This window comes from Vipera berus, assembly GCF_964194415.1.
Source record: "Vipera berus genome assembly, chromosome: Z".
In the NCBI taxonomy this organism is placed as follows: domain Eukaryota; kingdom Metazoa; phylum Chordata; class Lepidosauria; order Squamata; family Viperidae; genus Vipera; species Vipera berus.
The window spans coordinates 7,709,648-7,733,069 of record NC_138205.1 but is presented as its reverse complement, the minus strand read 5'-3'; the positions used below and the strand labels follow the sequence as shown (position 1 = coordinate 7,733,069).

At 41.5% G+C, this 23,422-nt stretch overlaps 2 protein-coding genes across 2 annotated transcripts; both read right to left on the bottom strand.

The window, feature by feature from the left end:
- Positions 1-797: 797 nt before the first annotated feature.
- LOC308678587 (vomeronasal type-2 receptor 26-like) lies at positions 798-9,445 on the bottom strand (the record flags this gene model as incomplete). Its single annotated transcript, XM_081345813.1, has 3 exons — positions 798-1,696; positions 8,250-8,454; positions 9,308-9,445. The coding sequence occupies 3 exons, from the start codon at positions 9,443-9,445 to the stop codon at positions 798-800; spliced, it is 1,242 nt and encodes a 413-aa protein (XP_081201939.1).
- Positions 9,446-17,961: 8,516 nt separating this feature from the next.
- LOC308678586 (olfactory receptor 10G6-like) lies at positions 17,962-18,885 on the bottom strand (the record flags this gene model as incomplete). The annotated part of the gene is made up of 1 exon (XM_081345812.1): positions 17,962-18,885. The coding sequence occupies one exon, from the start codon at positions 18,883-18,885 to the stop codon at positions 17,962-17,964; it is 924 nt and encodes a 307-aa protein (XP_081201938.1).
- Positions 18,886-23,422: the final 4,537 nt, after the last annotated feature.

The following is a 23,422-nucleotide window of genomic DNA, read 5'->3' as shown; positions in this document are numbered from 1 at the left end:
AGATTTCATTGGCCTTTGCTACTGAGAAGAAGGCATATATATCCAGCTGGAAGATCTTTTGAATATAGCCAGTTTTCTTAGGTAACCCCCCTACACATTTTATGATCTAGAAAACTGACCTTTGCTTGCTTCAGAAACAATTCACAAGCCCTAACAAGGCCATTCGTATTTAAGTCCACTTTTTTCACAGTCTAGTCTGCATATGAATTAAGATGACCACTGAAGACAAATTGACAATTTATATTTAATCTATATATTTAGTTAGAGCTGTCTATCACACAACAAAATATGCTATTTTTTGTTCATCTGTCTATTTAGTTTCTCAGTCATCCAGGTCATATGGTAGTTACTCCAAAGGTGCTTTTTCACGAGGCAACTGGACTTTCTTGTTTTTATTGGAAGACATTTTGCTTCTCATGCAAGAAGCTTCTTCAGCTCTGACTGGAAAGTGGGGAATGGATTTATACCTCCTTGCAGGCTGGTGGTCATTTGCATTCTTTTAGAGAGTTGTTGAGGCCACCTGGGGATTTATCCATGTTGTCAGGGGCACCTGAGTAGTGCAAATGGATATGGAAAGTTCAGTTGTCTCGTGAAAAAGCACCTTTAGGATATTTGTTTATCTGTATGCTTTTATAGTCCCCATTTCCAGAAAGAAAAAAAAGTCCTCACCTATATAAAATTCAGGGGACATGGCAATATAGAAGGCCAATCTTACTGCAATTACTGGCTTAAATGTGCCAGTGGGGAAGATCTCCAACATCTATGTATAAAGGATATCAGGAAAATGGAAAGATTTCTTAAAACTTTCTCTTCATGAGTTGATGTTTATCATTCAGTTCGGGTCTCATCACAATGATAAAACACTTGGGAAGGAAGATGCACACCAATAAGCCAGCACTGGAAGAGATGATGGAGAAGATCTCCACAGCTAAGGTGTATTTTCCCCTTGTGCTTAGATAGGTTGGAATAAAGCACAGCCAAACACTGCAGAAGACCAACATGCTGAAGGTGATGAATTTGGCTTCGTTGAAACTATCGGGCAACTTCCTAGCTAGAAAAGCAGCAGAGAAGCTTACCAGAGCAAGAAAACCCATGAAGCCCAAAACACAGTAGAACATGACCGAGTCTTCATTGCATTCCATGATAAGTTCTTCAGACACTGAGTGTGCATCAAAATCTGGATATGGTGGGGACGTTATCAGCCACACAGCACAAACACACATTTGAACAAGGGAACAGGTTAGAAGAATAAAACTGACCATTCTCCCCCCCACCCATTTCCTCAATCCGGAGCCAGGTTTGGTGGCCATGAATGCTAGAACCACAACAAAGGTTTTGGCCAAGACACAAGAAACTGCCACAGAAAAGATGAGGCCAAAAGCTGGTTGTCGAAGGAGACAGACAATCGTGTTGGGTCTCCCAATAAAAAGAAAGACGCAAAGGAAAGAGAAGAGGAGGGAAACTAGGAGGATGTAGGTGAGATTCCGGTTGTTGGCTTTGACAATGGGAGTGTCTTTGTGTTTCATGAAGATTGTGATTACCAAAGTTGTCATTAAAGAAAAGCAAAGCGAAAGAACGGTCAAACTGATCCCCAAGGGTTCTTCATAGGACAAAAAGGTGATCCGCTTTGGGATGCACATATTTTTGTCAGGATTTGGATATTGATCTTCTGGACATGGAGAGCAGTCATCTACATCTGAAAAAGAACCCAGTGGAATTGATATAGTGGATTATGGACAGTGTTGTACTCTCATGGCTTAGTCCCATTTTATCTGGAAAATTCTTACCCTTCATTTTTGATATTTTCCCCTCTGGACACCGACGGCAAGCATAGCAGCAAAATGACTTCCCTTCTATCTTTTCCTTGCTGTATCCTGTCTCACAAGGATCATTACACCGAGATAAAGGTAATGCCTAACAATGAAGAAAAGTGAATATTTTAAGGAAGAAAAAGAAGAGACTTTCTTGCTATGGAATCAACGGCATAAAAACGGATTGATAAACAGAAGTAATGTGATTGCATAATTTTGATATATTAGTGGTTTGAAATAATAATTCATTAAATATCTACAATTATTGATATCAATGTGTTTCTATATCCATCAACCCCAGTCTCCAAAGACAGTTTTTGTGCTGGTTAAAGAGGGTTTTCTCAAATTCTTAATTTTGAAATCACCAGACTGATGAAAGCCAGTACACTGGATTGTAGCTTTTACTTCAAAACCATGCACTGCCGATAATTAACAGAGGGCCAAACTAATGAGTACAATGTCCTATACCAACTATTACAAAAATAAACATTCATATAGATATTTAGGCTATTTCAGAGATAAAGATTTCAGACTTTCATCGATAAAGAAATTTTTACACTATATAAATGAAGGGAGACTAAGATAGATTCAGACAGCTAACCTGATTAAAACCTCCTGGCCAAGTGATGGAATCTATAGAAATATTGAAGAATTTGTCTTTTGGAACCATGGGATCTACCATTCCAACTTGTACCCTAACAAAGGACTGGTTTGGGAATGTGACCCAGTTGATAATATCATATCCACCAATGAATTCTCCATTTTCATCAAAGGAGATCTTCTCACCAACAGTGTTGTTGAATCTGACACTTCTCAGAAAAGAATGAACCTGAAATACACAGACAGACAGAGAGGGACAAAGAGAGATAAGGAGAGAGGGAAGGAGAAATAATTTATATGGTCAAAAGATAGATATGGATATTTAAATAAAGAAAATATAAAACCTTTCATTTTAGCTGTAGGTCAGAATCAAACAAGTAATATAACAATCATTCCAACATAGAGGTAGAGGTAAAATATCAGATTACTAAAATAAAATTCACATAGAATTGCAAACAAAAAAAAGCAGAAGAATTTTAACATTAAACTTGGTAGTTTAACTGCTAAAGCCTCTTAAGACACATGACCTCTTAATAAATATATGAGAAATAATAAGATATATATAAGGCTATAAAGCCTTGTTCTTACTTAGATACTTATACTTGCTGTTGTTGTTAGCTGCGAAGTCATGTCCGACCCATCACAACCCCATAGACAACGTTCCTCCAGGCCTTCCTGTCCTCTACCATCTTCTGGAGTCCATTTAAGCTCATGCCTACTGCTTCAGTGACTCCATCCAGCCACCCCATTCTCTGTTGTCCTCTTCTTCTCTTGCCCTGAACCTTTCCCAGCATTAGGCTCTTCTCCAGTGAGTCCTTCCTTCTCATTAGGTGGCTAAAGTATTTGAGTTTCAACTTCAGGATCTGGCCTTCTAAAAAGCAGTCAGGGTTGATCTCCTCTAGGACTGACCGGTTTGATTGCCTTGTAGTCCAAGGGACTCGCAGGAATCTTCTCCAGCACCATAGTTCAAAGGCCTCAATTCTTTGGTGCTCAGCCTTTCTTATGGTCCAACTTTCACTGCCATACATTGCAACTGGGAAGACCATAGCCTTCACTATATGCACTTTTGTTGACAGGGTGATGTCTCTGCTTTAAAGTGTGCTGTCTAGATTTGCCATGGCTTTCCTCCCCAGGAGCAAGCGTCTTTTAATTTCTTGGCTACAGTCCCCGTCTGCGGTGATCCTGGAGCCCAGGAAAATAAAATCTGTCACTACCTTTATTTCTTCCTCATCTATTTTCCAGGAATTGAGAGGGCCAGATGCCATGATCTTGGTTTTCTTAATGTTAAGTTTCAACCCAACTTTTGCACTCTCCTTCACCCACAACAAGAGGCTCTTTAGTTCTTCTTCACTTTCTGCCATTAGAGTGGTATCATCTGCATATCTTAGGTTGTTGATATTTCTCCCGGCAATCTTAATTCCAACTTTTGATTCATCTAGCTTTCTCATGATGTGCTCTGCATATAGGTTAAATAGGCATGGCGACAGTATACAGCCTTGCCGGACTCCTTTCCCAATTTTGAACCAATCAGTGGTTCCGTGTCCAGTTCTCACTGTTGCTTCTTGGCCCGCATATAGATTTCTCAAGAGACAAATAAGATGGTATGGTATGCCCATCTCTTTAAGAACTTGCCACAGTTTGTTATGATCCACACAATCAAAGGCTTTAGCATAGTCAATGAAGCAAGAGTAGATGTTTTTCTGGAACTCCCTAGCTTTCCCCATGATCCAGCATATGTTGGAAATTTGATCTCTAGTTCCTCTGCCTCTTGGAAATCCTGCCTGTACTTCTGGTAGTTCTCGATCCACATACTGCTGTAGTCTAGCTTGTAGGATTTTAAGCATAACTTTACTAGCATGAGAAATGAGTGCAATGGTGCAATAGTTTGAACCTTCTTTGACACTGCCTTTCTTTGGAATTGGAATGTAAACTGATCTTTTCCAATCCTGTGGCCACTGTTGAGTTTTCCAAATTTGCTGGCAAATTGAGTGTAGCACTTTTACTGCATCGTCTTTTAAGATTTTGAATAGCTCAGCCGGAATACTGTCACCTCCACTAGCTTTGTTGTTGCTCAGTTTTTCTAAGGCCCACTTCACTTCACATTCTAGGATGTCTGGCTCGAGGTCAGTGACCACCTCATCATGGTTATCAGGGATGTTAAGCTCATTCTTGTATAGTTCTTCTGTGTAATTTTGCCACCACTTCTTAATCTCTTCTGTCTCTGTTAGGTCCCTGCCATTTTGGTCTTTTATCATGCCCATTTTTGCATGAAACGTTTCCTCCAACTCACCAATTTTCTTGAAAAGATCTCTGGTCCTCCCTATTCTATTTTTTTCTTCTATTTCTTGCACTGTTCATTTAAGAATGCATTCTTATCTCTTCTAGCTATTCTCTGGAATTCTGCATTCAATTGGGCATATCTTTCTTTTTCTCCCTTGCCTTTTGCTTCCCTCCTTTCCTCAGCTATTTGCAAAGCTTCCTCAGACAGCCATTTTGCTTTCTTGCATTTCTTTTTCTTTGGGATGGTTTTAATTGCTACCTGTTGTACAATGTTGCGAACCTCCATCCATAGTTCTTCAGGCACTCTGTCTATCAGATCTAATTCCTTAAATCTATTTTTCACCTCTACTGTATATTCAACAGGGATACTTGCTGTAGCCATGCTATTTTTTTTTATTATTGGAACCGCAATCCAATAACCTAGAAGCATCATACTAACAAGAAACAACAAAATGCAAGAGAGGGGGGAAGGGAGAGAGAGACGGAGAGAGAGAAAGAGAGTGACAGACAGCTTTCTGGTTACACTATGTTTTATCTTGTTATTGTCTTATATATTTGAATATATAATCTTATATTCAACACAGAGAGAAAAATGTTCATAAGGCATACCACGTTTTGATAAGCCAGACAGAGTTCAGGATCACATTGTTTGGAGGTGTCGTACTGTACATCTTCAATCATGGTTTGCATACAGAAATAGGCTATAATACCTGATATGCCCACTCCTGGCCAGGTAGAAAGAGACAAAGGCAGTCAGGCTCCTTCTCCCCCAGCTAACGTGTTGTGAATGGGGAAATCTCTGTATTTCTACAGATCATAGGAATGGTCTTGAAGGACAGAAGCAGGAGCCAATCAAATAAGAGGACCTCGAGTCTGGATCACGATAAATAACTTGCGAAAATATTTCAAACAAGCCCAGTTCTCCCTCTTCTTTGTGGCAACCCCTGAGATTTTGAAACACTGATATCTGGTCACCCCTAATCCTTATTTTCATTAAACTAGACATAACCAATTCCAGCAACCATTCTTTAGATTTTTTAAGCTCCAGTTCCTTGATCAACTTTGATGCTCTTCTCTGCTCTCTTTCTAGAGTCTCAACATCTTTTTTAACATTGTGGTGATGAAAACTGGATGCAGTATTCCAAGTGTGGCATTACCAAGGCATTATAAAGTGGTATTAACACTTCATGTGATCTTCATTCTATCCCTCTGTTAATGCAGCCTTGAACTGTGTTGGCTTTTTTGGCAGCTGCCTGCACACTGGTGGCTCATATTTAAGTGATTGTCCACTAGGACTTCAAGATCCATCTCACAGTTACTACTGTTGAGTGAGGTACCACCTGTACTGTACCTGTGCATTTGGTTTTTTTTTTTCTTGCATCCAAATCATTGATGATGATGTTGAAGAGTACTGGACCTAAAATAGAGCCTTGGGATATGCCACTACACACTTCCCTCCATGTAGATGCAGTTCCATTGAGGACTATATGTTGAGTGTGATTGGTCAGCAAGTTACAAATTCACCTGGTGGTCATACTATCTAACCCACATGTTTCTATCAAGTAACATTGTTTTCCCCAAAATAAGACCGGATCTTATTTTCATGGTAGGTCTTACTTCATCTCTGTCAATGACAGCCTCACCCAGCCGCTCCACTTCTTGTGCCAAAGTTCTGTAACTACATTTGGTCCTGCATTTTTCAGTCAGGCCTTTCCAGAAGGCCTGAGAACCTGGGTACCAAGCTGTGGATTCAATCCATAGCTTGGTGGTCGGCTGCTGAGGTCTTGCAAAACTGAGCTACGGATTAAAACCATAGCTTTGTTCTTGGCTGCACAGGAATTCCAGAAAGCTCTGTGACTGACAAATATGGATTCCCAGGATGGAGGAGATGCTTTTCAGAGAAGTAAAAAGCAACTCATATGTGTGGGAGAAAGAAGATGAAGGTAACCCTCTCTTATAGGATAGATTGTAGATACATAGAGTAGAGTGTTGAGTCCTGCAAGGTTTGGTCTATAGGTGTGAATATATCATGTATTACCAAGAGGTTTTGGGCTTGACAGCAGTTAATACAAACAAGAGTAACTAAAATGATTAAAGGCCTGGAAAGTAAAACATAAGAAGAATGGTTGCAGGATTTGGGTTTGGCTAGTCTAGAGAAAAGAAGGACATGATAGCAGTCTTCCAGTATTTAAGAGGCTGCCACAAAGAGGAGGGGGTCCTCTTATTTTTCAAAGCACCAGAGTAAAGGGCAAGATCTCCAAATCTCCAATCCTTTTGCCGCGGCCTCAAAACACTCCTTTTCCACCAGGCTGACCTGGACTGACAGGCATTTTAATTAATTATATTTAGAATTTTTAATTTATTTTTAGTTTTTAATTTTAATTTATTGCACAGATGATTTTAATTTTATTTTTATCTTGATTTCTGTACTTATTATATGTTTTGTTGTTAGCCGCCCTGAGTCCTTCGGGAGATAGGGCGGGATATAAATCCCATCAATAAATAAATAAATAAGATACTATGGATGGAAACTAATCAAGGAGCGAAGGAACTTGTAATTAAGGAGAAACTTCCTAAAAATAAGGACAACTAACTAGTGGAAAGTTTGTCTTGAGAAGCTGTAGGTGCTTCATCACTGGAGGTTTCTAAGAAGAGACTGGACAGTCACTTGTCTGAAATGGTATAGGAAGTTTTGCTTGAGCAGGGGGCTGGACTAGAAGACCTCCAAGGTTCCTTCCAGCTGTATTCTGATTCTGATTCTAATTTCATGGACAGAAACATATTCTAAGTATTTCAAATGGGTAAAGCAATACTACATCTCAATTTTAGATCTAGGGTCAATTGCCCCAAAGAATATTTTTGTTAAAGTTTATGGACAGATCTTGAAACGACAGATATGGTGGTTTCTTACCTGCCACCACATTTGATTGTGAAATTGTTTCCTTCCTTTTTTCATTATTGATGTTTCCCTGGATTTGGATAAATAGAGAGATTGCAAAGCATGTGCCACAGCATAGACTGCATTGTAAATATTGTAACTCTGGCCACTGATGCGTGTTTCAAACACAGATGTAGGAAGGGTCTCAAGTCTCTCCTGACCAGTACAAGTTTTCGCAGTTGTCTCCGTTCTTGAATTTGACAAGAAACAATCAAATGCCTGTTCCCAAAAATCTTTTCGAAAATGATCATGGTGGTCATTGTTTGGACTTAGATTGTGAAGAAATTCCTGGAAGTCTTGAAGATCTTTTGTGTGAACTGCAAAGGATAAAGCACCATGTAGGAAATGGACGTCCCAAGTTTTATGAAGGGAAAGTGAGGTGAAGTCTGACTGAGCATTTATAAGCCAGATCTTTTGCTTCCTTGGTCTATCCTCCACTTCTGAAAACCGGAGGAAAGTTCTCAGAACTGATATGGTCTGAATTTTACCATATACAATTATCACACTGGCTGTGCTGTTCATGAGAACATGGTATATCCATAGTCCTTCATCCATGGCATCAGTGAAATCACTGTAAAAATCTATGTTTGGTAACTCTCTTATGAACTCAGTGCAGATACCGTACTCAGAAAAGATAGGGACTACTTCCTGGACAAATTTCTCTGCTTTCTCATCCTTTACTACAAGAATTCCAACCCAGATCCATCTTAAGTATTTCAATAGCTGCATGAGGCCCTTATGTTCATAGGATTCATCTGGAAACATTTGCTGGAAGTAAACTGCTTGAGTCTCTTTATCCATGGCTGGAGCAGACCCATAGGTCAACTGCAGGAAGACAAACATATGTGAATGCAAATGTCTAAGTGAACCTCTGAAAATGTGTACCTTCATTTGAGTCTCTGGATACCCTTGAGCTTATACACTGAAAATTATGCAACTAGTTGTCTTTATTTAGGAATTTTAACCGATATACAGTATCACTTTTCTGGAAATAGTCTCATTGTGAATATTTCAATTTGTACCTTAATTTGCTGTCTGGGATTGGGGAATAAGAACTTGGAAGTCTTCTAGACAAACTCCGTATAAAATTTTAGATAAATGGTTGTTCAATCTCTTCTTAAAAACCACTGACACTGGAGCATCTACCACTTTTGGAGGCAAATTGTTTCACTGATTAATTGTTCTGATTGTCAAGAAATTTCTCCTCCATTCTAGGTTGCTTCTCTCCTTGATTAGTTTCCATCAGTTGCTTCTTTGTCTGCCTTCAGCTGCTTTGAAGAATAGATTGAGCCTCTCTTCTTTGTGGCAGCCCCCTAGATATTGGAATAGTTATCATATCACCCCTAATTGTTTTTTCATTAAACTAGACATATTCAATTGCTCTTCATATGTTTTAGCCTCTAGTCCCCTAATCATCTTTGTTGCTGATCTCTGCTCTCTTTCTAGAGTCTCAACATCTTTTTTTTTATATTGTGACAACCAGGGTTTATCTGTGTCAAATATCTCCACCATCTGTTCAGAGTTGTGATTAGTCGTGCTGCTATGGTAATCCTATGAAGCAAAAAATAATAACTAGAAATCTTAAATGTTGCTACCTTTTTTTAGAGAAAGAAGCACACAGACTTCTGGGGAGGTACAGTATGGCAAAATAATAATATATATTTCCAGCATAGCTTACCTGAGGAACTTTGTAGATGGACAATACAGCTGCCATGTGAAAAGAGATATCCGGTCCCCCAATGACTGCAGCCAAAGATTTTGGGATCCCACACTTGTAGTTAGGGATGAATTTGCCCTGAGTGAAAGGCAGGGCCATTGAGGCAAAGTAGGTCCAGCTTGGACTAAAATGGCTGTTAAAAATATGGAAGCCCAGTGTGACATTGGGTAGGATCTGTGGGTTTTCATTGATCTCTTTTAGAGAAAATGCTAAGGCCAGGACATGCTGGTAATTTTGAAAAAATACTCTGTAAAGAAACACATGAAGAAAGGTGTGCTTCATATCATGGCACCTGCAATCCTTAAATACAAAACATTTAGTGGAAAGAGTTTTAGTGCCATATTTTGATTATTCAGCTAAGATCCTGGAAAATGAAAAACATAACACTACTTCATATATACCCCTACAGGAACTGGAGTTATTTTTAAGATAAAAATTGGCTTAAAGTTGGAAGCATTATTTCTGAAAACATGAGAAAGGTCCATTATCAAACCTCAGCTTTTCATAATGGCTTATATCAGAAAGAAATTGCTGAATTTTGGTACCAGAAATATCAAATGAAAAAAGATATCATGGAAAATATATACCACTCCCCAGATCTTAGCAGCAGTTATATCTTCATAAGTTAAGCCATTCATACCTCTATAGTTATATTTAGATGTGATTTATTATAAACATTCTTCAACTTCATGGGGAAACTGAAGCTATATATAACTTTACATTGAATAAATAGCAATGTCCAATATCTAAGGGGCTGCCAGAAAGAAGAGGGGGGTCAAGCTATTCTCCAAAGCACCTGAAGACAGAAAAAGAAGCAATGGATGGAAACTAATCAAGGAAAGAAATAATTAGAATAATCAGTGGAATGACTTGTCTTCAGAAGCTGTGGGTTCTCCAACACTGGAGGTTTTAAAGAAGAGATTGGACATTTGTCTGAAATGGTATAGGGTCTACAGCGTGAGCAGGAAGTTGCATTAGAAAACCTCCAATAATTTTGTTACCCTACCCTACCCTACCCTACCCTACCCTACCCTACCCTACCCTACCCTACCCTACCCTACCCTACCCTACCCTGCCCTGTCCTGTCCTGTCCTGTCCTGTCCTGTCCTGTCCTGTCCTGTCGTATCCTATCCAAGATGTTTTTTCTGGAGCTTTTGTCACTACAGGAAAATATTTCAAACATTATGTGATTTAACAGCAAGGTCTAGAACTTGACAATGAATCGATGATGCACTTACATAAGTCCATCCTGAAGTGCCTCCGAAGGATGTTGACTGAAATCAATGGGAGTAGAAAATGTAAACAATGCAGAAATAATGCCAGCAATGTTGATGTCTCCAATCTGATGATATGTGTGACGAATAGGAAGAGGCTCCTGAAGGTCACATTGAAAACTAGGATCCTTGCACACCACTTGAGGCATTACTATTAATAGCAGATCCATGAATACTAACATCTTCCACGAGTGTCTTCTATTTGTGTACAAATGCCTCTGTCTTCCACATGATATTTGAAGTGGATCAGACTGAACTGTCTTCTTGAGATGTTTTTCAAACACAAATAGGGAATGCAACATACTATCAAATCAATTTACAGAGCTCTGGGGCTCCCAATGGAGTATCATGGGGACAATAAATATCATCTCTCAGGGGCAGTTCCTCCTTTTTCCATGGGATCCCATAGGATCTGGAGGAGAGAAACTGGCTAATTTCATCATGCTAGCGAGACAGTCACATATGTAAACATCTTCAAAACATTTGAAGGCCTCCTGAGGTAGGAAGGCATGAGGTACAAGAGAAAAAAATATTATATCTATAAATGAAAATACAGTACAAATGTAAATATAGGCATTGATATATAGATCTATTCTATTCCGTTCCGTTCCGTTCCGTTCCGTTCCGTTCCGTTCCATTCCATTCCATTCCATTCCATTCCATTCCATTCTATTCTATTCTATTCTATTCTATTCTATTCTATTCTATCCCATTTCACCCCACCTCAGTCTTTATTTCTACTCTCTTTTCTTGTCTAGTCTACTCTAATCTTCCACTATACTACTCTACATTCCATTCCATTCCATTCCATTCCATTCCATTCCATTCCATTCCATTCCATTCCATTCCATTCCATTCCCCTACCCTACCTTACCCTATCCTATCCTATCCTATCCTATCCTATCCTATCCTATCCTATCCTATCCTATCCTATCCTATCCATCACCTTGTTCTAAATAAAAGGCTCTTTTCCTGTATCCTTCCAGCCTAAAACTCTTGACTAATGAGATCCACAACAGGCGTCTTCTGCTGGTGCCAGTGGGATAGAATAATCCCAATGGTCTGTCAAATTTAGTAAAAAAAATCTTACAGGTCTTAGTGTGCTACCCTCCCCAAACAATCACAATGATTAGATATATCTTGCGATTGGGAATGGCAACAGGTGGTTGTATGGGGGGCGGCATCTACACTCGGGAGCACGCTCTCGCTATCTTCAAGAGGTGGCACGCTCCGACCCCCCGGTCTTACCCTGTATTCCTGGGAGTGGGGATGAGCAGGCCCCTGAGCTCAGGCTGGTGTACCTTAATGCCAGATCGGTAGTTAATAAGGCTCCCCTTATCCGTGATCTGGTTGAGGAGGAGCATGCCGATCTGGCTTGCATTACTGAGACCTGGTTGGGCCCAGAGGGAGGTGTCCCTCTGACTGAACTTTGCCCACCAGGTTTCCGTGTGCTTCACCAGCCTCGGGCTCAGGGAAGGGGTGGGGGTGTTGCGGTGGTTGTAAGGGAGACCTTGTCTCCGCGGGAGGCTACCGTTGTTCAGATAGGCAGGTGTGAGTCGCTCCTCCTGAGACTTGGCCCTGGGGTTCAGTTGGGCTTGTTGCTGGCATATCTTTCACCTACCTGTGTAGCAGCAGCCCTGCCCAAGCTCCTCGACATCCTCTCTGGGTTGGCGGTTGAGTTCCCCAGACTTATGGTTCTGGGGGACTTTAACCTGCCATCCCTGGGAGGTTCATTGGGGTTGGCTCGGGAGTTCATGACCTCCATGACGGCCATGGACCTGACCCAGGTAATTCAGGGCCCGACTCATGGGGGGGTCACACAATCGATCTTATTTTTCTATCTGGACAGTGGCTTGATGATCTGGGAGGGGGATCTCCATTTATTACTCCCCTGTCATGGACCGATCATCACCTCCTGCGGCTGGCCTTCCACTTTGCCCCCCCGTCGCGGGGTTATGGAACCAACCAGGTGGTTCCATCCCAGGCGCCTAATGGACCCCGAACGGTTCCAGGAAGCGCTTGGATCTGTGCCTGCCATCTTCGCTCACAGCCCGGTCGATGCCTTAGTGGAAGCCTGGGAAAGGGCGGCCATGGAGGCACTCGACCGTGTTGTTCCCATGCGGCCCCTGACCTGGCACAGATCCCGGCGGGCACCATGGTTCTCCATGGAGCTTCGGGAGATGAAGCGTCAGAGATGGAGCCTAAAGAGCTGTTGGAGGTCCAGCCGGTCTGAGTCTGATCGACTGCGACTAAGAACCTTCATGAGGTCTTATCTCGCAGTGATGGAGGCAGCGAATCCAATTACTTCACTGCCCTCATCATGTCCGCAGATAATTGCCCGGCCGCCCTGTTTGGGGTGACTCACTCCCTCCTGAATCAGGAGGTGAGGGAGGAGCCCCTGCAGGGTTGTGCCGAGGAATTTAGTCAATATCTGGTGGATAAAATCGCTCAAATTCGGGCCGGATTGGAGTCCGACTGGGCAGAGTCTGACGACAGGGAATCGAGCGGTCTTGGGAATATTATTTGGGAAGAATTCGATCCTGTGACTGCAGAAGAAGTGGACAGGATCATGGGGAGACTGAGTTCCACCACTTGTTTACTGGACCTGTGCCCCTCCTGGCTGGTTTATGCATTGCGAGAGGGGACACAAGGCTGGCTCCAGGCAGTAATAACTGCTTCTTTGAGAGAGGGCAGCTTCCCCGCCGCCTTGAAGGAGGCGGTGGTGAGGCCCCTCCTCAAGAAGCCTGCCCTGGAGCCGGCTATTTTAAATAACTATCGTCCAGTCTCCAACCTTCGCTTTTTAGCGAAGGTTGTTGAGAGTGTGGTGACTCATCAGCTTCCTCTGTTCCTGGAGGAAACGGATTATTATTCCATCCATTGCTTCTTCTCCTGCCTTCAGGTGCTTTGGAGAATAGCTTGACTCCTTCTTATTGATGGCAGCCCCTGAGATATTGGAACACTGCTATCATGTCCCCCCTTGTCCTTCTCTTCATTAAACTAGACATACCCAATTCCAACAGCTGTTCCTTATATGTTTTAGTCTCCAGTCCCCTAATCATCTTTTTTGCTCTTGTACTCTTTCTAGAGTCTCGACATCTTTTTTACATCGTGGTGACCAAAACTGGATGCAGTATTCCAAGTGTGCCCTTACTAAGGTATTGTAAAGTTGCATTAATATTTATACATAATAATAATAAAGTTGGAAGGGACCTTGGAGGTAATCTATTCCACTGTGTTGGTCATCAGAATGGACCCTGCCTGGTGAAGACTCATGGAATTCAGGGGCAGCCGAGCTGAAGAAGAGTTCTTTAAAGGCCGCTGAAGCTGAATTCCCACTAATTGCCTTCCAAGAACCATGCTCTCCTGATTGTACAGGAGCTACATTAATGGCACCATTGGATGAATCGGGTGAGTGGAAGTACCTGAAAGCAATCCGAAGCCAGTCATTTGAGCATCTATGGGAGATATTCAAAGGACTGGATGTGGGAAGCAAGGAGCATGCCACTGTCCATTACTGACCAGCAAGCAGGATGACAAACACTCCTGAGACCATTCCCAGTCCAAGAGAAGTCCCAGTTCCATAATGGGGGCCTGGGCTTCTTCCCCATGCCCAAGGCCACCAGCTTTAGCTTCGAGCCCAGTGTAGAGGAGAAGCCCTGATTGTCAGCACTGGTGTGCTAGCCCTGACCCTCATTGGCAGCCACTGAGTCCTGACCGCCATCAAGAATGGTATGTTAGCCCCGAATGGAACTGCCCCTATGTGAGCCCTGACTGACAACCATGCCACCATAGCCCAGATTATCACTGACACAAGGAGAGCCCTGATCATTACTGATACCGAGACAGCCCAGACCATCACTATCACCAATGGAGCCCTGAGCTGCACCATCGGTGACACAACCCTGAAAACTGCCCCCAATGCTACACCAGCACAGAGCCCATGCCAAGATTTGATAAGGCAGGGGGAATCCAATGTGTCCTGAAGCAACACTATGGGTGGCTGCACACTCTATTAAACAGGCAGCAACCTGTGGCTGCTCCTCCTTTCAAGCCCACGTTTGATGGAGACCCTGAGAAGTTAAATTTCTTTCTGAACCAAGTGTGTTCTCACATGAAATGAAATGCCAATGCCTATCCATACCCAGCTGCGATGGTTGATGTCATTGCAGCTAACCTAGAGGGAGAGGCCTCGGAGTGGCTAAATAGCCTGTACAATGAACAAGCACCTGAACCATGGGACTTCAACCTATTCATCCAGGGCTTGAGGACTCGATTTGAGGATGAACCCATAGCTCTACAGGCAGAGAAGGACATTCATGAAGTGAAACAGGCAGGCAGACCAGTGAAGGATTATATGTGTGAATTCCAAAGAGTCACAGGTCTTATTGAGTGGTGGCCAGAACGATCCCTAGTGCACCATTACAAGAATGGCCTGGATCACAATCTGTTCCAAGCCTGTGTCTACCATGGGATACCTGATTAACTGCAGGAGTGGTACTGGGTGGCAGTAAAGATGGACATCGAGCTAACCTGCTACAAGAAACTGACAACCCCAGACTGAGACCAGAAATGATTAGACGACCACCACTCTGACGAACCCCAGTGACAGGAGTGGTGGAACCTCCTAAATCATCTTTGGTACCACTGATTAAATGTTTTAGGTGTGGCCAGCTGGGTCACCAGGCGGCGGCTTCTCCTGTCCCATTCCCACAGCAGAGAAGCAGCTCAGCCCCACCAGAGAAATGAAAAGTAAACCAGCCATCTGCCAGGGAGAAGTCAAATTGGATCGTGCAGGAACCAGTTGCCCAGGTCACCTTGCCTACTCAAGAGAAGGTGAAGACCCCAGCTGACTCAGCCACAGTGCTGACTCCCTATGATAGTGTTGATGAGAGAGAGAATGACCCTATGGTGAGTCGACCTATTCCACCTTTTTCCCTCACTGCCAAGCTTATAGTTCCTAAGACAGGAGCTCAAATGGACTTAAAGGTGCTAGTAGACTCAGGGTGCTCCTGATGCATCATCAGCCTGCCGATTGCTCTTAAACTTGGGCATACTGGTGCGGTTACTCTCCAGCCCCATGAAATTTGAACAGGCAGATGGATCTTTAATGGAAGGAACCTTAATCACCCACTTAATGGAACCGGTGAGGTTGGAAATAGGTGAACATTAGGAGCTTATTTGATTTGTGGTGGCCCCGAAAATGACTGAAGCAGTGATTTTAGGTCTAACTTCTTTAGACAAATGGAAACCCTTTATCTGGTGGGAAAGGGGGATGAGGACCCTGAGATTACCCATAGGGCCAACTCCCCCCAGTGGCTCTTTATGTGAAACCATGGAAAGAATAGATCTTGACAATAGGCAGGTGAGACACTAAAACAGACTAGTGCCAATCTGGATATTATTTGGGTCTCTCCTTCCTCATGTTCTTGGTTAACAACTCAGTGGGATAGTTAGGCAAAATATGAAAATGAGAGAAACTGGAATGAATCATTTAGCATGTAAGCTCCTCCATATATAGTATGTCAAATATGCTGCTGGAAGAAAAGGTGGTAGCTAAAGTATAACACTAATGTTTGAAGAATTCTCTTTTTACATGACTTTCCTTGAAGACAACTATAGCATAACAAACATGGGGATCTGGGAGATCAAGGTGACTTAATTTATTATTTTATTTTATTTTATTTATTTAGATTGATATACCGCCCTTTCCCAAAGGACTCAGGGCGGTTTACAGGATATTTAAAAGAAAATCAATACAAAAGTTAAAAACAAATTAAAAAAGATTAAATGGAACCCTGAGAAAAAATAGAAACCCAGTTAAAATTAAAAATTAAAAAATTCTCAGCCTGGGCCAGAGAGCTCGAAGACCCAGGTCTTCAGGTCCCGGCGGAATGAACAGAATGATTATAAAGGGGCCAGACATCTTAGAAAATTAGAACTAGATGGTCTCCTTTAATCCACATAATATAGACAAGAATGAAGACAGACCTATCTGATGATTTAAAAGCATTTATATGGAAACCTGGCTGGCAAAAGAAGAAAGCTAGAATTAGGTTGAAAAACTGGGGTCCCCTGATTTATTAGAGAGGATCCTAAACTGTCAGTTAGTGGGCTAAAGGGAGATTTTGAAATAAAAGGAAATTTGAATACTAGATTTCAAATAGTCAGAAAATAGTAAAAAACAGGATTAATTGGTTGAATATTGAAGGTTTAGATTAACAAGGGAAATTTAAATTAACTATAAGAAAATAGGTTTGAATTATTGATTAGCCCAGTGTATATAGATGATGGATCTGAAGTAATAAAAGATACTCTATTATTAAGGTGGTGATTTATTAGGATGGGAAGTGGGAAGTAGAAAATTCGCTCATTTCGCAGGGATTTGAAAACTTGGCTTTTTGAGCTGTCTGGCCCAGACTGAGGGGTTTTAATTATTGATTAATGGGGTTTTAGTTTAAATTCAGGGACTTAATTTAATTTTAGTTTTAATCGATTTTAACTTTGTATGTATGTATTTTAAATTTTTCCCTGTAAACCGCCCTGAGTCCTATGGGAATAGGGCGGTATACAAGTTTAAATAATAAATAAATAAATAAATAAAATGTTTATGGAATAGAATAAGATCATATTTAAGTTTAATAGGTGTATTTTAGATATTATAATTTTTATGAAATGAGATAAATGAGTTACCTGAAAGTTAAATACTATGGACATTAAAAGTTAAATTGGAATACTGTAATTGAAAATCAAAATTGGTAAAATTTTATAACAGGACATTGATTGTCTATCGAGATCTATTAAGATATGTGTATGCAAAAAGAAAAAAAATGTATTTATAAATGTGATAATGAAATTTTTACTGAATTTTGATATAATTAGAAAATTATTAGCATAAATACGAAATAGCAAATGTTAAGGGAAACTGAGAAGAAATATTTGATGGTATAACCTGAGATACTCACTAATGATTGTATTACTGATCTATTGTTTAACCCAATTACAACATTGCCTTCTAAAATGTTATTCTTAACCCTATAAAATTTAATAACATATTTTAAAAAACATTGTATGGCAACAAATGTAACAATAAACACTTTGATTAACTGTATTGTCAATAATCATGCTCTGGCAGCATCTACATCTCTTTTTATTTATTTGAATTTGAATGTATACCCTCCATAGCTAAGCAATCTCAAAATGGCTTATACAGTGCCTGTGCCTATAAGTTAATTACTATAAAGGCTTCATTGTATAGAATCAAAGTCCTTTGATCAACATTATATGGCAACAACCAGCAGGAGATTCTTTCTATCAGATTACAGGAATATTCATGGAATCAATTTAGGATGATCTCCTAGACAAGTTGACAAGGGCACGTTTTATGTCCTGGTTCCTCAGCGTATAGATAATGGGATTCAAAAGTGGAGTCAGTGAGGTGTAGAAGACAGCCACCACTCCATCTAGTGGATCCTGAGATCCTGGTCTCAGGTAGATGAAGACAAGAGGCACATAGTAGGTCACCACTACGGTTATGTGAGCAGTACAGGTAGAGAAAGCCCATTTACGACCTTGGACACTGTGGATCTTCAGAATTGTGGAGACAATGTACATGTAGGAAGTCAAAATCAGAAGGAAGCATGTGGTGGCCACCAGCCCAACATCCACCATGGTTACCATCTCATTGAGTGTTGTGTCAGCAGAGACCAGCTTCAACACAGCGGGGATATCACAGAAGATATAGTTGACCTGGTTTTCCCAACCAAATGGCAAGCGAAAAACAAGGGCTGTTTCCATCATAGAGTGAAGGCATCCTCCAATCCAGGTGCCCATGGCCAGGAAGAGACATGTCCTATGGTTCATGAGGTTGCCATAGTGGAGTGGTTTGCAAATAGCCAGAAATCGATCATAAGCCATCAGTGTATAAAGGAAGCATTCTGTGCAACCCAAAAAATGGAAGAAGAAGAGTTGACACACACAACCTCCAAAGGATATGATCTTCCCACCTTCTAAAAATCCAACGATGACCTTGGGAACAATCACGGTGGAAACTGTCATGTCAAGAAAGGACAAATGGCAGAGGAACCAGTACATGGGCTTGTGGAGTTGGGGATTAGATAGCACAACCAACAAGATCAGAAGATTTCCAAAGAGTGTCATTAAATAGATGAGTAGGAAGAAGATAAGTAAAGGTTCCTTCAGACTATTGGGATATGGAAAGCCAACAAGGACAAACTCATTCAATGACGTTTGATTCTTACCCTCCATCTGTGCAACAAAAACACATCCTGGGTATAACCAATCATGGAAAGAGGGCAGACAATAAGCAGAACAATAATGCAATATTTAAGCAGATGATCCTATCACAGGTAGTGTTATTGGAGAGCAATCTTCTCTGTTGGGAGGAGGGCTCAAGTGCAAAAGTAGCCTACACACATAAGACAGCTAGCTTTGACCTTTCCAGAATGCCTTAGAGTTGTATCTAGTAGTTCCCTTTCGAAAGCTATCAGTCCTGGAGATAAATGTGTAATAGGGAGAGAAGAATAAAATAGTCAGCTTGAACCTTGCACATGTAAGTCTGATTGTTCATGTCTGACATAAACATTTGTTTAATGTATTTTGTTAAAATTTATTTTATGTTACTATGTCCTGCAAGCAATCAACTTGCATGTAGTTTAGTAGTAAAAGATACACAGATTGTCCCTGATACCTCCAGATAATATCTATTTAGTTCACAAAATATTATTATATCTATCCATGGTTTGAGATGAAAAAGGCCCAGTACAGCATAAGTTCTGAGAACATCTTCCTTCAGCAGATGAAATAGGAAATAAAATGGCCATGCATCCTTGAACTGATATTAACCAAAAGAAGAGAACTATTTTAAAAATGGAAGTAACAGGAATGTTGCATGTTATATGCATTTGTTCTTTCTTCTTTTTCATGGTGAGTGCGTTCAAATAGAAGGTAACTTTATGACATCAACCAGGGATGTTTTAATATGGGCTCCTACATTGAACAAGAAGTTGATCTTCTTGATCTCAATGGCCTTTTGCAATTCTGTAATTCTACAATAAGTAGAGTTCTTTGAAGGGGACAATTAGAACAGACCATCAAGCCCTATCTTCCAAGTCTCCAAATCATTCCCTTTGTTCCTTGCTGATCAGATCAGCTTTGGACAATCCCCAGAATGGCTGCTCAAACATTTTGTGGTTATGATAGGAAAGCTTCCATATCAAAATCCTTTTATAACTGCATACATAGATGATATTATTTTATCTGAAGCTTGCTAAGCACTTAATTAAAAAGGTACAGTATATCATGCAATGTTGGAGGAATACCTTTGAATTAGTCCCATCTAAATGGTTCCACATTAATTACAACCTCAATTCATTTTCAAATGTCTTCTATCACATGTTGAGATGTTTGTTGACACCTTATAAACCTCTTCCTTCTATCCCACTCAGATGGAGATTTCAATCTAATGCCAACTATAGTCAGAACCCAACTGGAGATGAAGAGATGATTATTCTAGGCTGCTTGATAAAGTCTTGCAGTGTGTCACCTCTCAAAGAGTCTGAGAGACATTCATTATGGTAATTGTAGAAGGAGTTTGAAATCCATCCATTGTCTCAACAAGGCTGGGTACTCTGGTTTAATTCCAATCTTATTCTCTTTTCTACTGCCTTTATTGTCTATACTCCCAAGTTGTTCCTGTTTCCAAATCCCACTTGCATTCCCATCACTAAGGACCTATTGTCTTAATTCAGTGTCTTTGGATGTATCATTAAACACCTCTAAATGAATCACTTGGAGACTGATTTAAAATGTGGAGTGAGAACATTCCAGAAATAAACACACACATTGTAGTGAAATCAGCTCTGGGATTATTAATAAATAGAACTCAAAACAACTAGAAGTAGTTTGCTTCCAGGTGCTGTTCAAGGTGCTGATTTTGACATTTCAAGCTCTATGTGGCACGGGGCCAGATTATTTGAGGGACTGCCTCTCCCCAGTTACATCTACTCTCCCCTCAGATCCGGCAGGAGCAGCATGTTGTGGGGTCTTGTCTGTTAAGAAGTTCCATCTGATGGGACACAGGAAGAGAACCTTTTCTGCCATGGCACCCATCCTTTGGAACAACAAACCCCCTGAGATGTAGGAGAAGGACAGGCAGAGTCTGAGGGTGGAGTCAAGAAAGGAATCACCCTAGTTTCATTACATTCCCAGCCTGGTCTCATTATGTTCCCTTTTGGATTCCAATGATTCTTATCTAGTGCCAATGGCTTAGTGGTTAAAGATGCTGAGTTTGTCAGGTGGAAAGCTGACAGCCTGGGTTTGAGACATGAGCGTTGCAAGACAGGGGTGAGCTCCTGTCCTTGCCTCAGCTCTGCCCACCTAGCAGTTCAAAAGCATGCACAGGTGGATAGATAAATAGATACCACTTCAGTGGGAAAGTAATGGTGATCTGTGCACCTCAGTGTATAAAGATGCTGGCCACATGACCATAGAAGTGTTTTCAGACAATGCTGGCTCTCTTGGCTAAGAAATGGAGATGAGCATCAATCCCTAGAGTCACATATGACCTTTTACCTTTATACATAATATCATTCAACATTATTAGTTGGACATCATTGTAAATAACTCAGCTCAGCCAGATTGTTGATTTCTAATAACAGTAACTTGCATCCATCTTGCTTTGAAGTGACTCTGGGAGGCTTACAACATTAAAGCAATAAACCATAAAGATAAATGTTTTAAAATATTATTAAAATCAATAAGAATAAAATAATATTTAAAAACTCTGATAGAGAGGCTTTCTCTGCCACAGTTTCTCTATCGTTGTCCATACTTGGAGAACAGTTTAGTTTCTTACACATATGTTCCACTACATCTTAAATATCTCCTGTAAAGTCACATTTACATAGCTTTGGTTGAACCATATGCCTGTATGGTTTGGCAAAAAAACTCCCTAAAATTTTCTTTTTCAGGAAGGTAAAATCAAAAGAACAAGTAAGATTGCTGATCACCAAGTTCTATTCCCATCCCATTTGAATTGGAGGACCTTTTAAGGCGCTTCAGGGTTGAAAGGATTAACCAGTGACATCACCATTGCCTGAGGGACACCTGTGAGGGCTCTTTTCATGTCCTGATCAAGGAGCTGGGACTAATGACAGGAGCTCACCCTGCCATGCAACACTCGGATCTTGAACATGAGCTTGCTAACCTCCAGCCCAGCATCCTAATCACATAAGCCACCGCATTCCAACCAAGTTCTACTAGGAAAGGGTGCTAAAAAAACAAAGCAATTATTTATATTATTCAAATGTTACTTGGTTACCAATATGCCTCACAGAATATTTATTGGGGCAAATAAATAGAAGTGTTATTAATATAACTTTGGGCAACTGGAGAATGTGAATGGACTTTAACTGAATCAATTGAATTTTAAAAAAAGAATACATGGAGTGGTCAATCCCACCTACAGGAGATGACCAAGCTGAGCCTCTGCATGGGGTCAAATACTTCATCATTCTGGATTCCCAACACCCCCAAAAGAAACCCAAGTCTAGCCCCCCCTTGAAGTCCATTGACTCTTATCTGACGCCAATTTGCATTGACTGTTAGTAGATCAGTTTCTTGTGTATAGGTAGCATGGAATAAACTCACAGTGCTTTTGAACTCTATCTTTGCGCCTGGTTTCTTGGGCCTGACTCCACCCTTTATATATCTAGATCAGGGGTAGGCAACCATGGCTCTTTTATGACTTGACTCGCAGAATTTCTGAGTCAGCATGACTGGTTCAGAAATTCTGGGTATTGAAGCCCCCAAGTCATAAAAGAGCCAAGGTTGCCTACCCCCGATCTAGATAAACCAAATTGGGAAGATACATTTTGCATGATCTCTGATCAGAATACCTATATTGTGGTTACAGTCTAATTCCTGTTCTTTACTAGCGATGAAGGACTCACACAAAACACACCCATACGTTTCCGGGTAAGAGAATTACAGCAACCATGAGAAATTGTTATTTCTTCAGAACACTACAAAAACACTCAAGAATTGACCTCATGTCAATTGCTCGTCCTGACGCGAGCGGCACAACAGCTGTTGCAGCAGGAAACGAGGACAACTTACAAAGGAAGCAGGAACAAATGCGCTTTATTCTCCAACACAGCAATCCAAAGCAAGAATCAAGTCAGCGTTGGCTGCTCGGAGCACCCAACGCTGCTTATATACACAACACAAATCACCACACCCTGCACCACGCCTTTCAATTAACACCGCACCCTCTAGGCTGACATCCGCCCGCCCTCCTATAAATCCCCTGTTCCCTCCCGCGTGACCTCTTCCTTGCCCCGGCTATCCGGCGTCTCCTGTGTTCCTGTGCCAGGTATCATTCCCCTCAATTCATCCCCTACCCAAGAAGCCCCTCTCTGCAACTGTGCTCCCATGGCTCCAGCGTCCCCCATGGACCCTTCACCCCAGCGCAGCCAGATGGCCCCAGCAGCCCACCATGTGCACGCCTTTCCCCCTTCGCCCGCCAGCGATAGACCCCCGCCCCCTGTTCAGGACATCTGTCTGTCGATGCGAAGGGGGCTCCCAGTCCGTAAGCAGCAGGCCGAGCAAGCGCAGCACCGGCTGTGTCAGTAGGGCCACTCTGTGCAGCCCCGGCAATGGTGGCAGGCTGCACGTCCTGCTGGGTTTGGGAGCATCGGTGCGGCTGAAGCCCTGTACCTCCCGGGCTGGCAGGGCTGCTCTGTGCAGGTGCGGCAACAATACCGAGCCGAGCGTCCCACTGGGC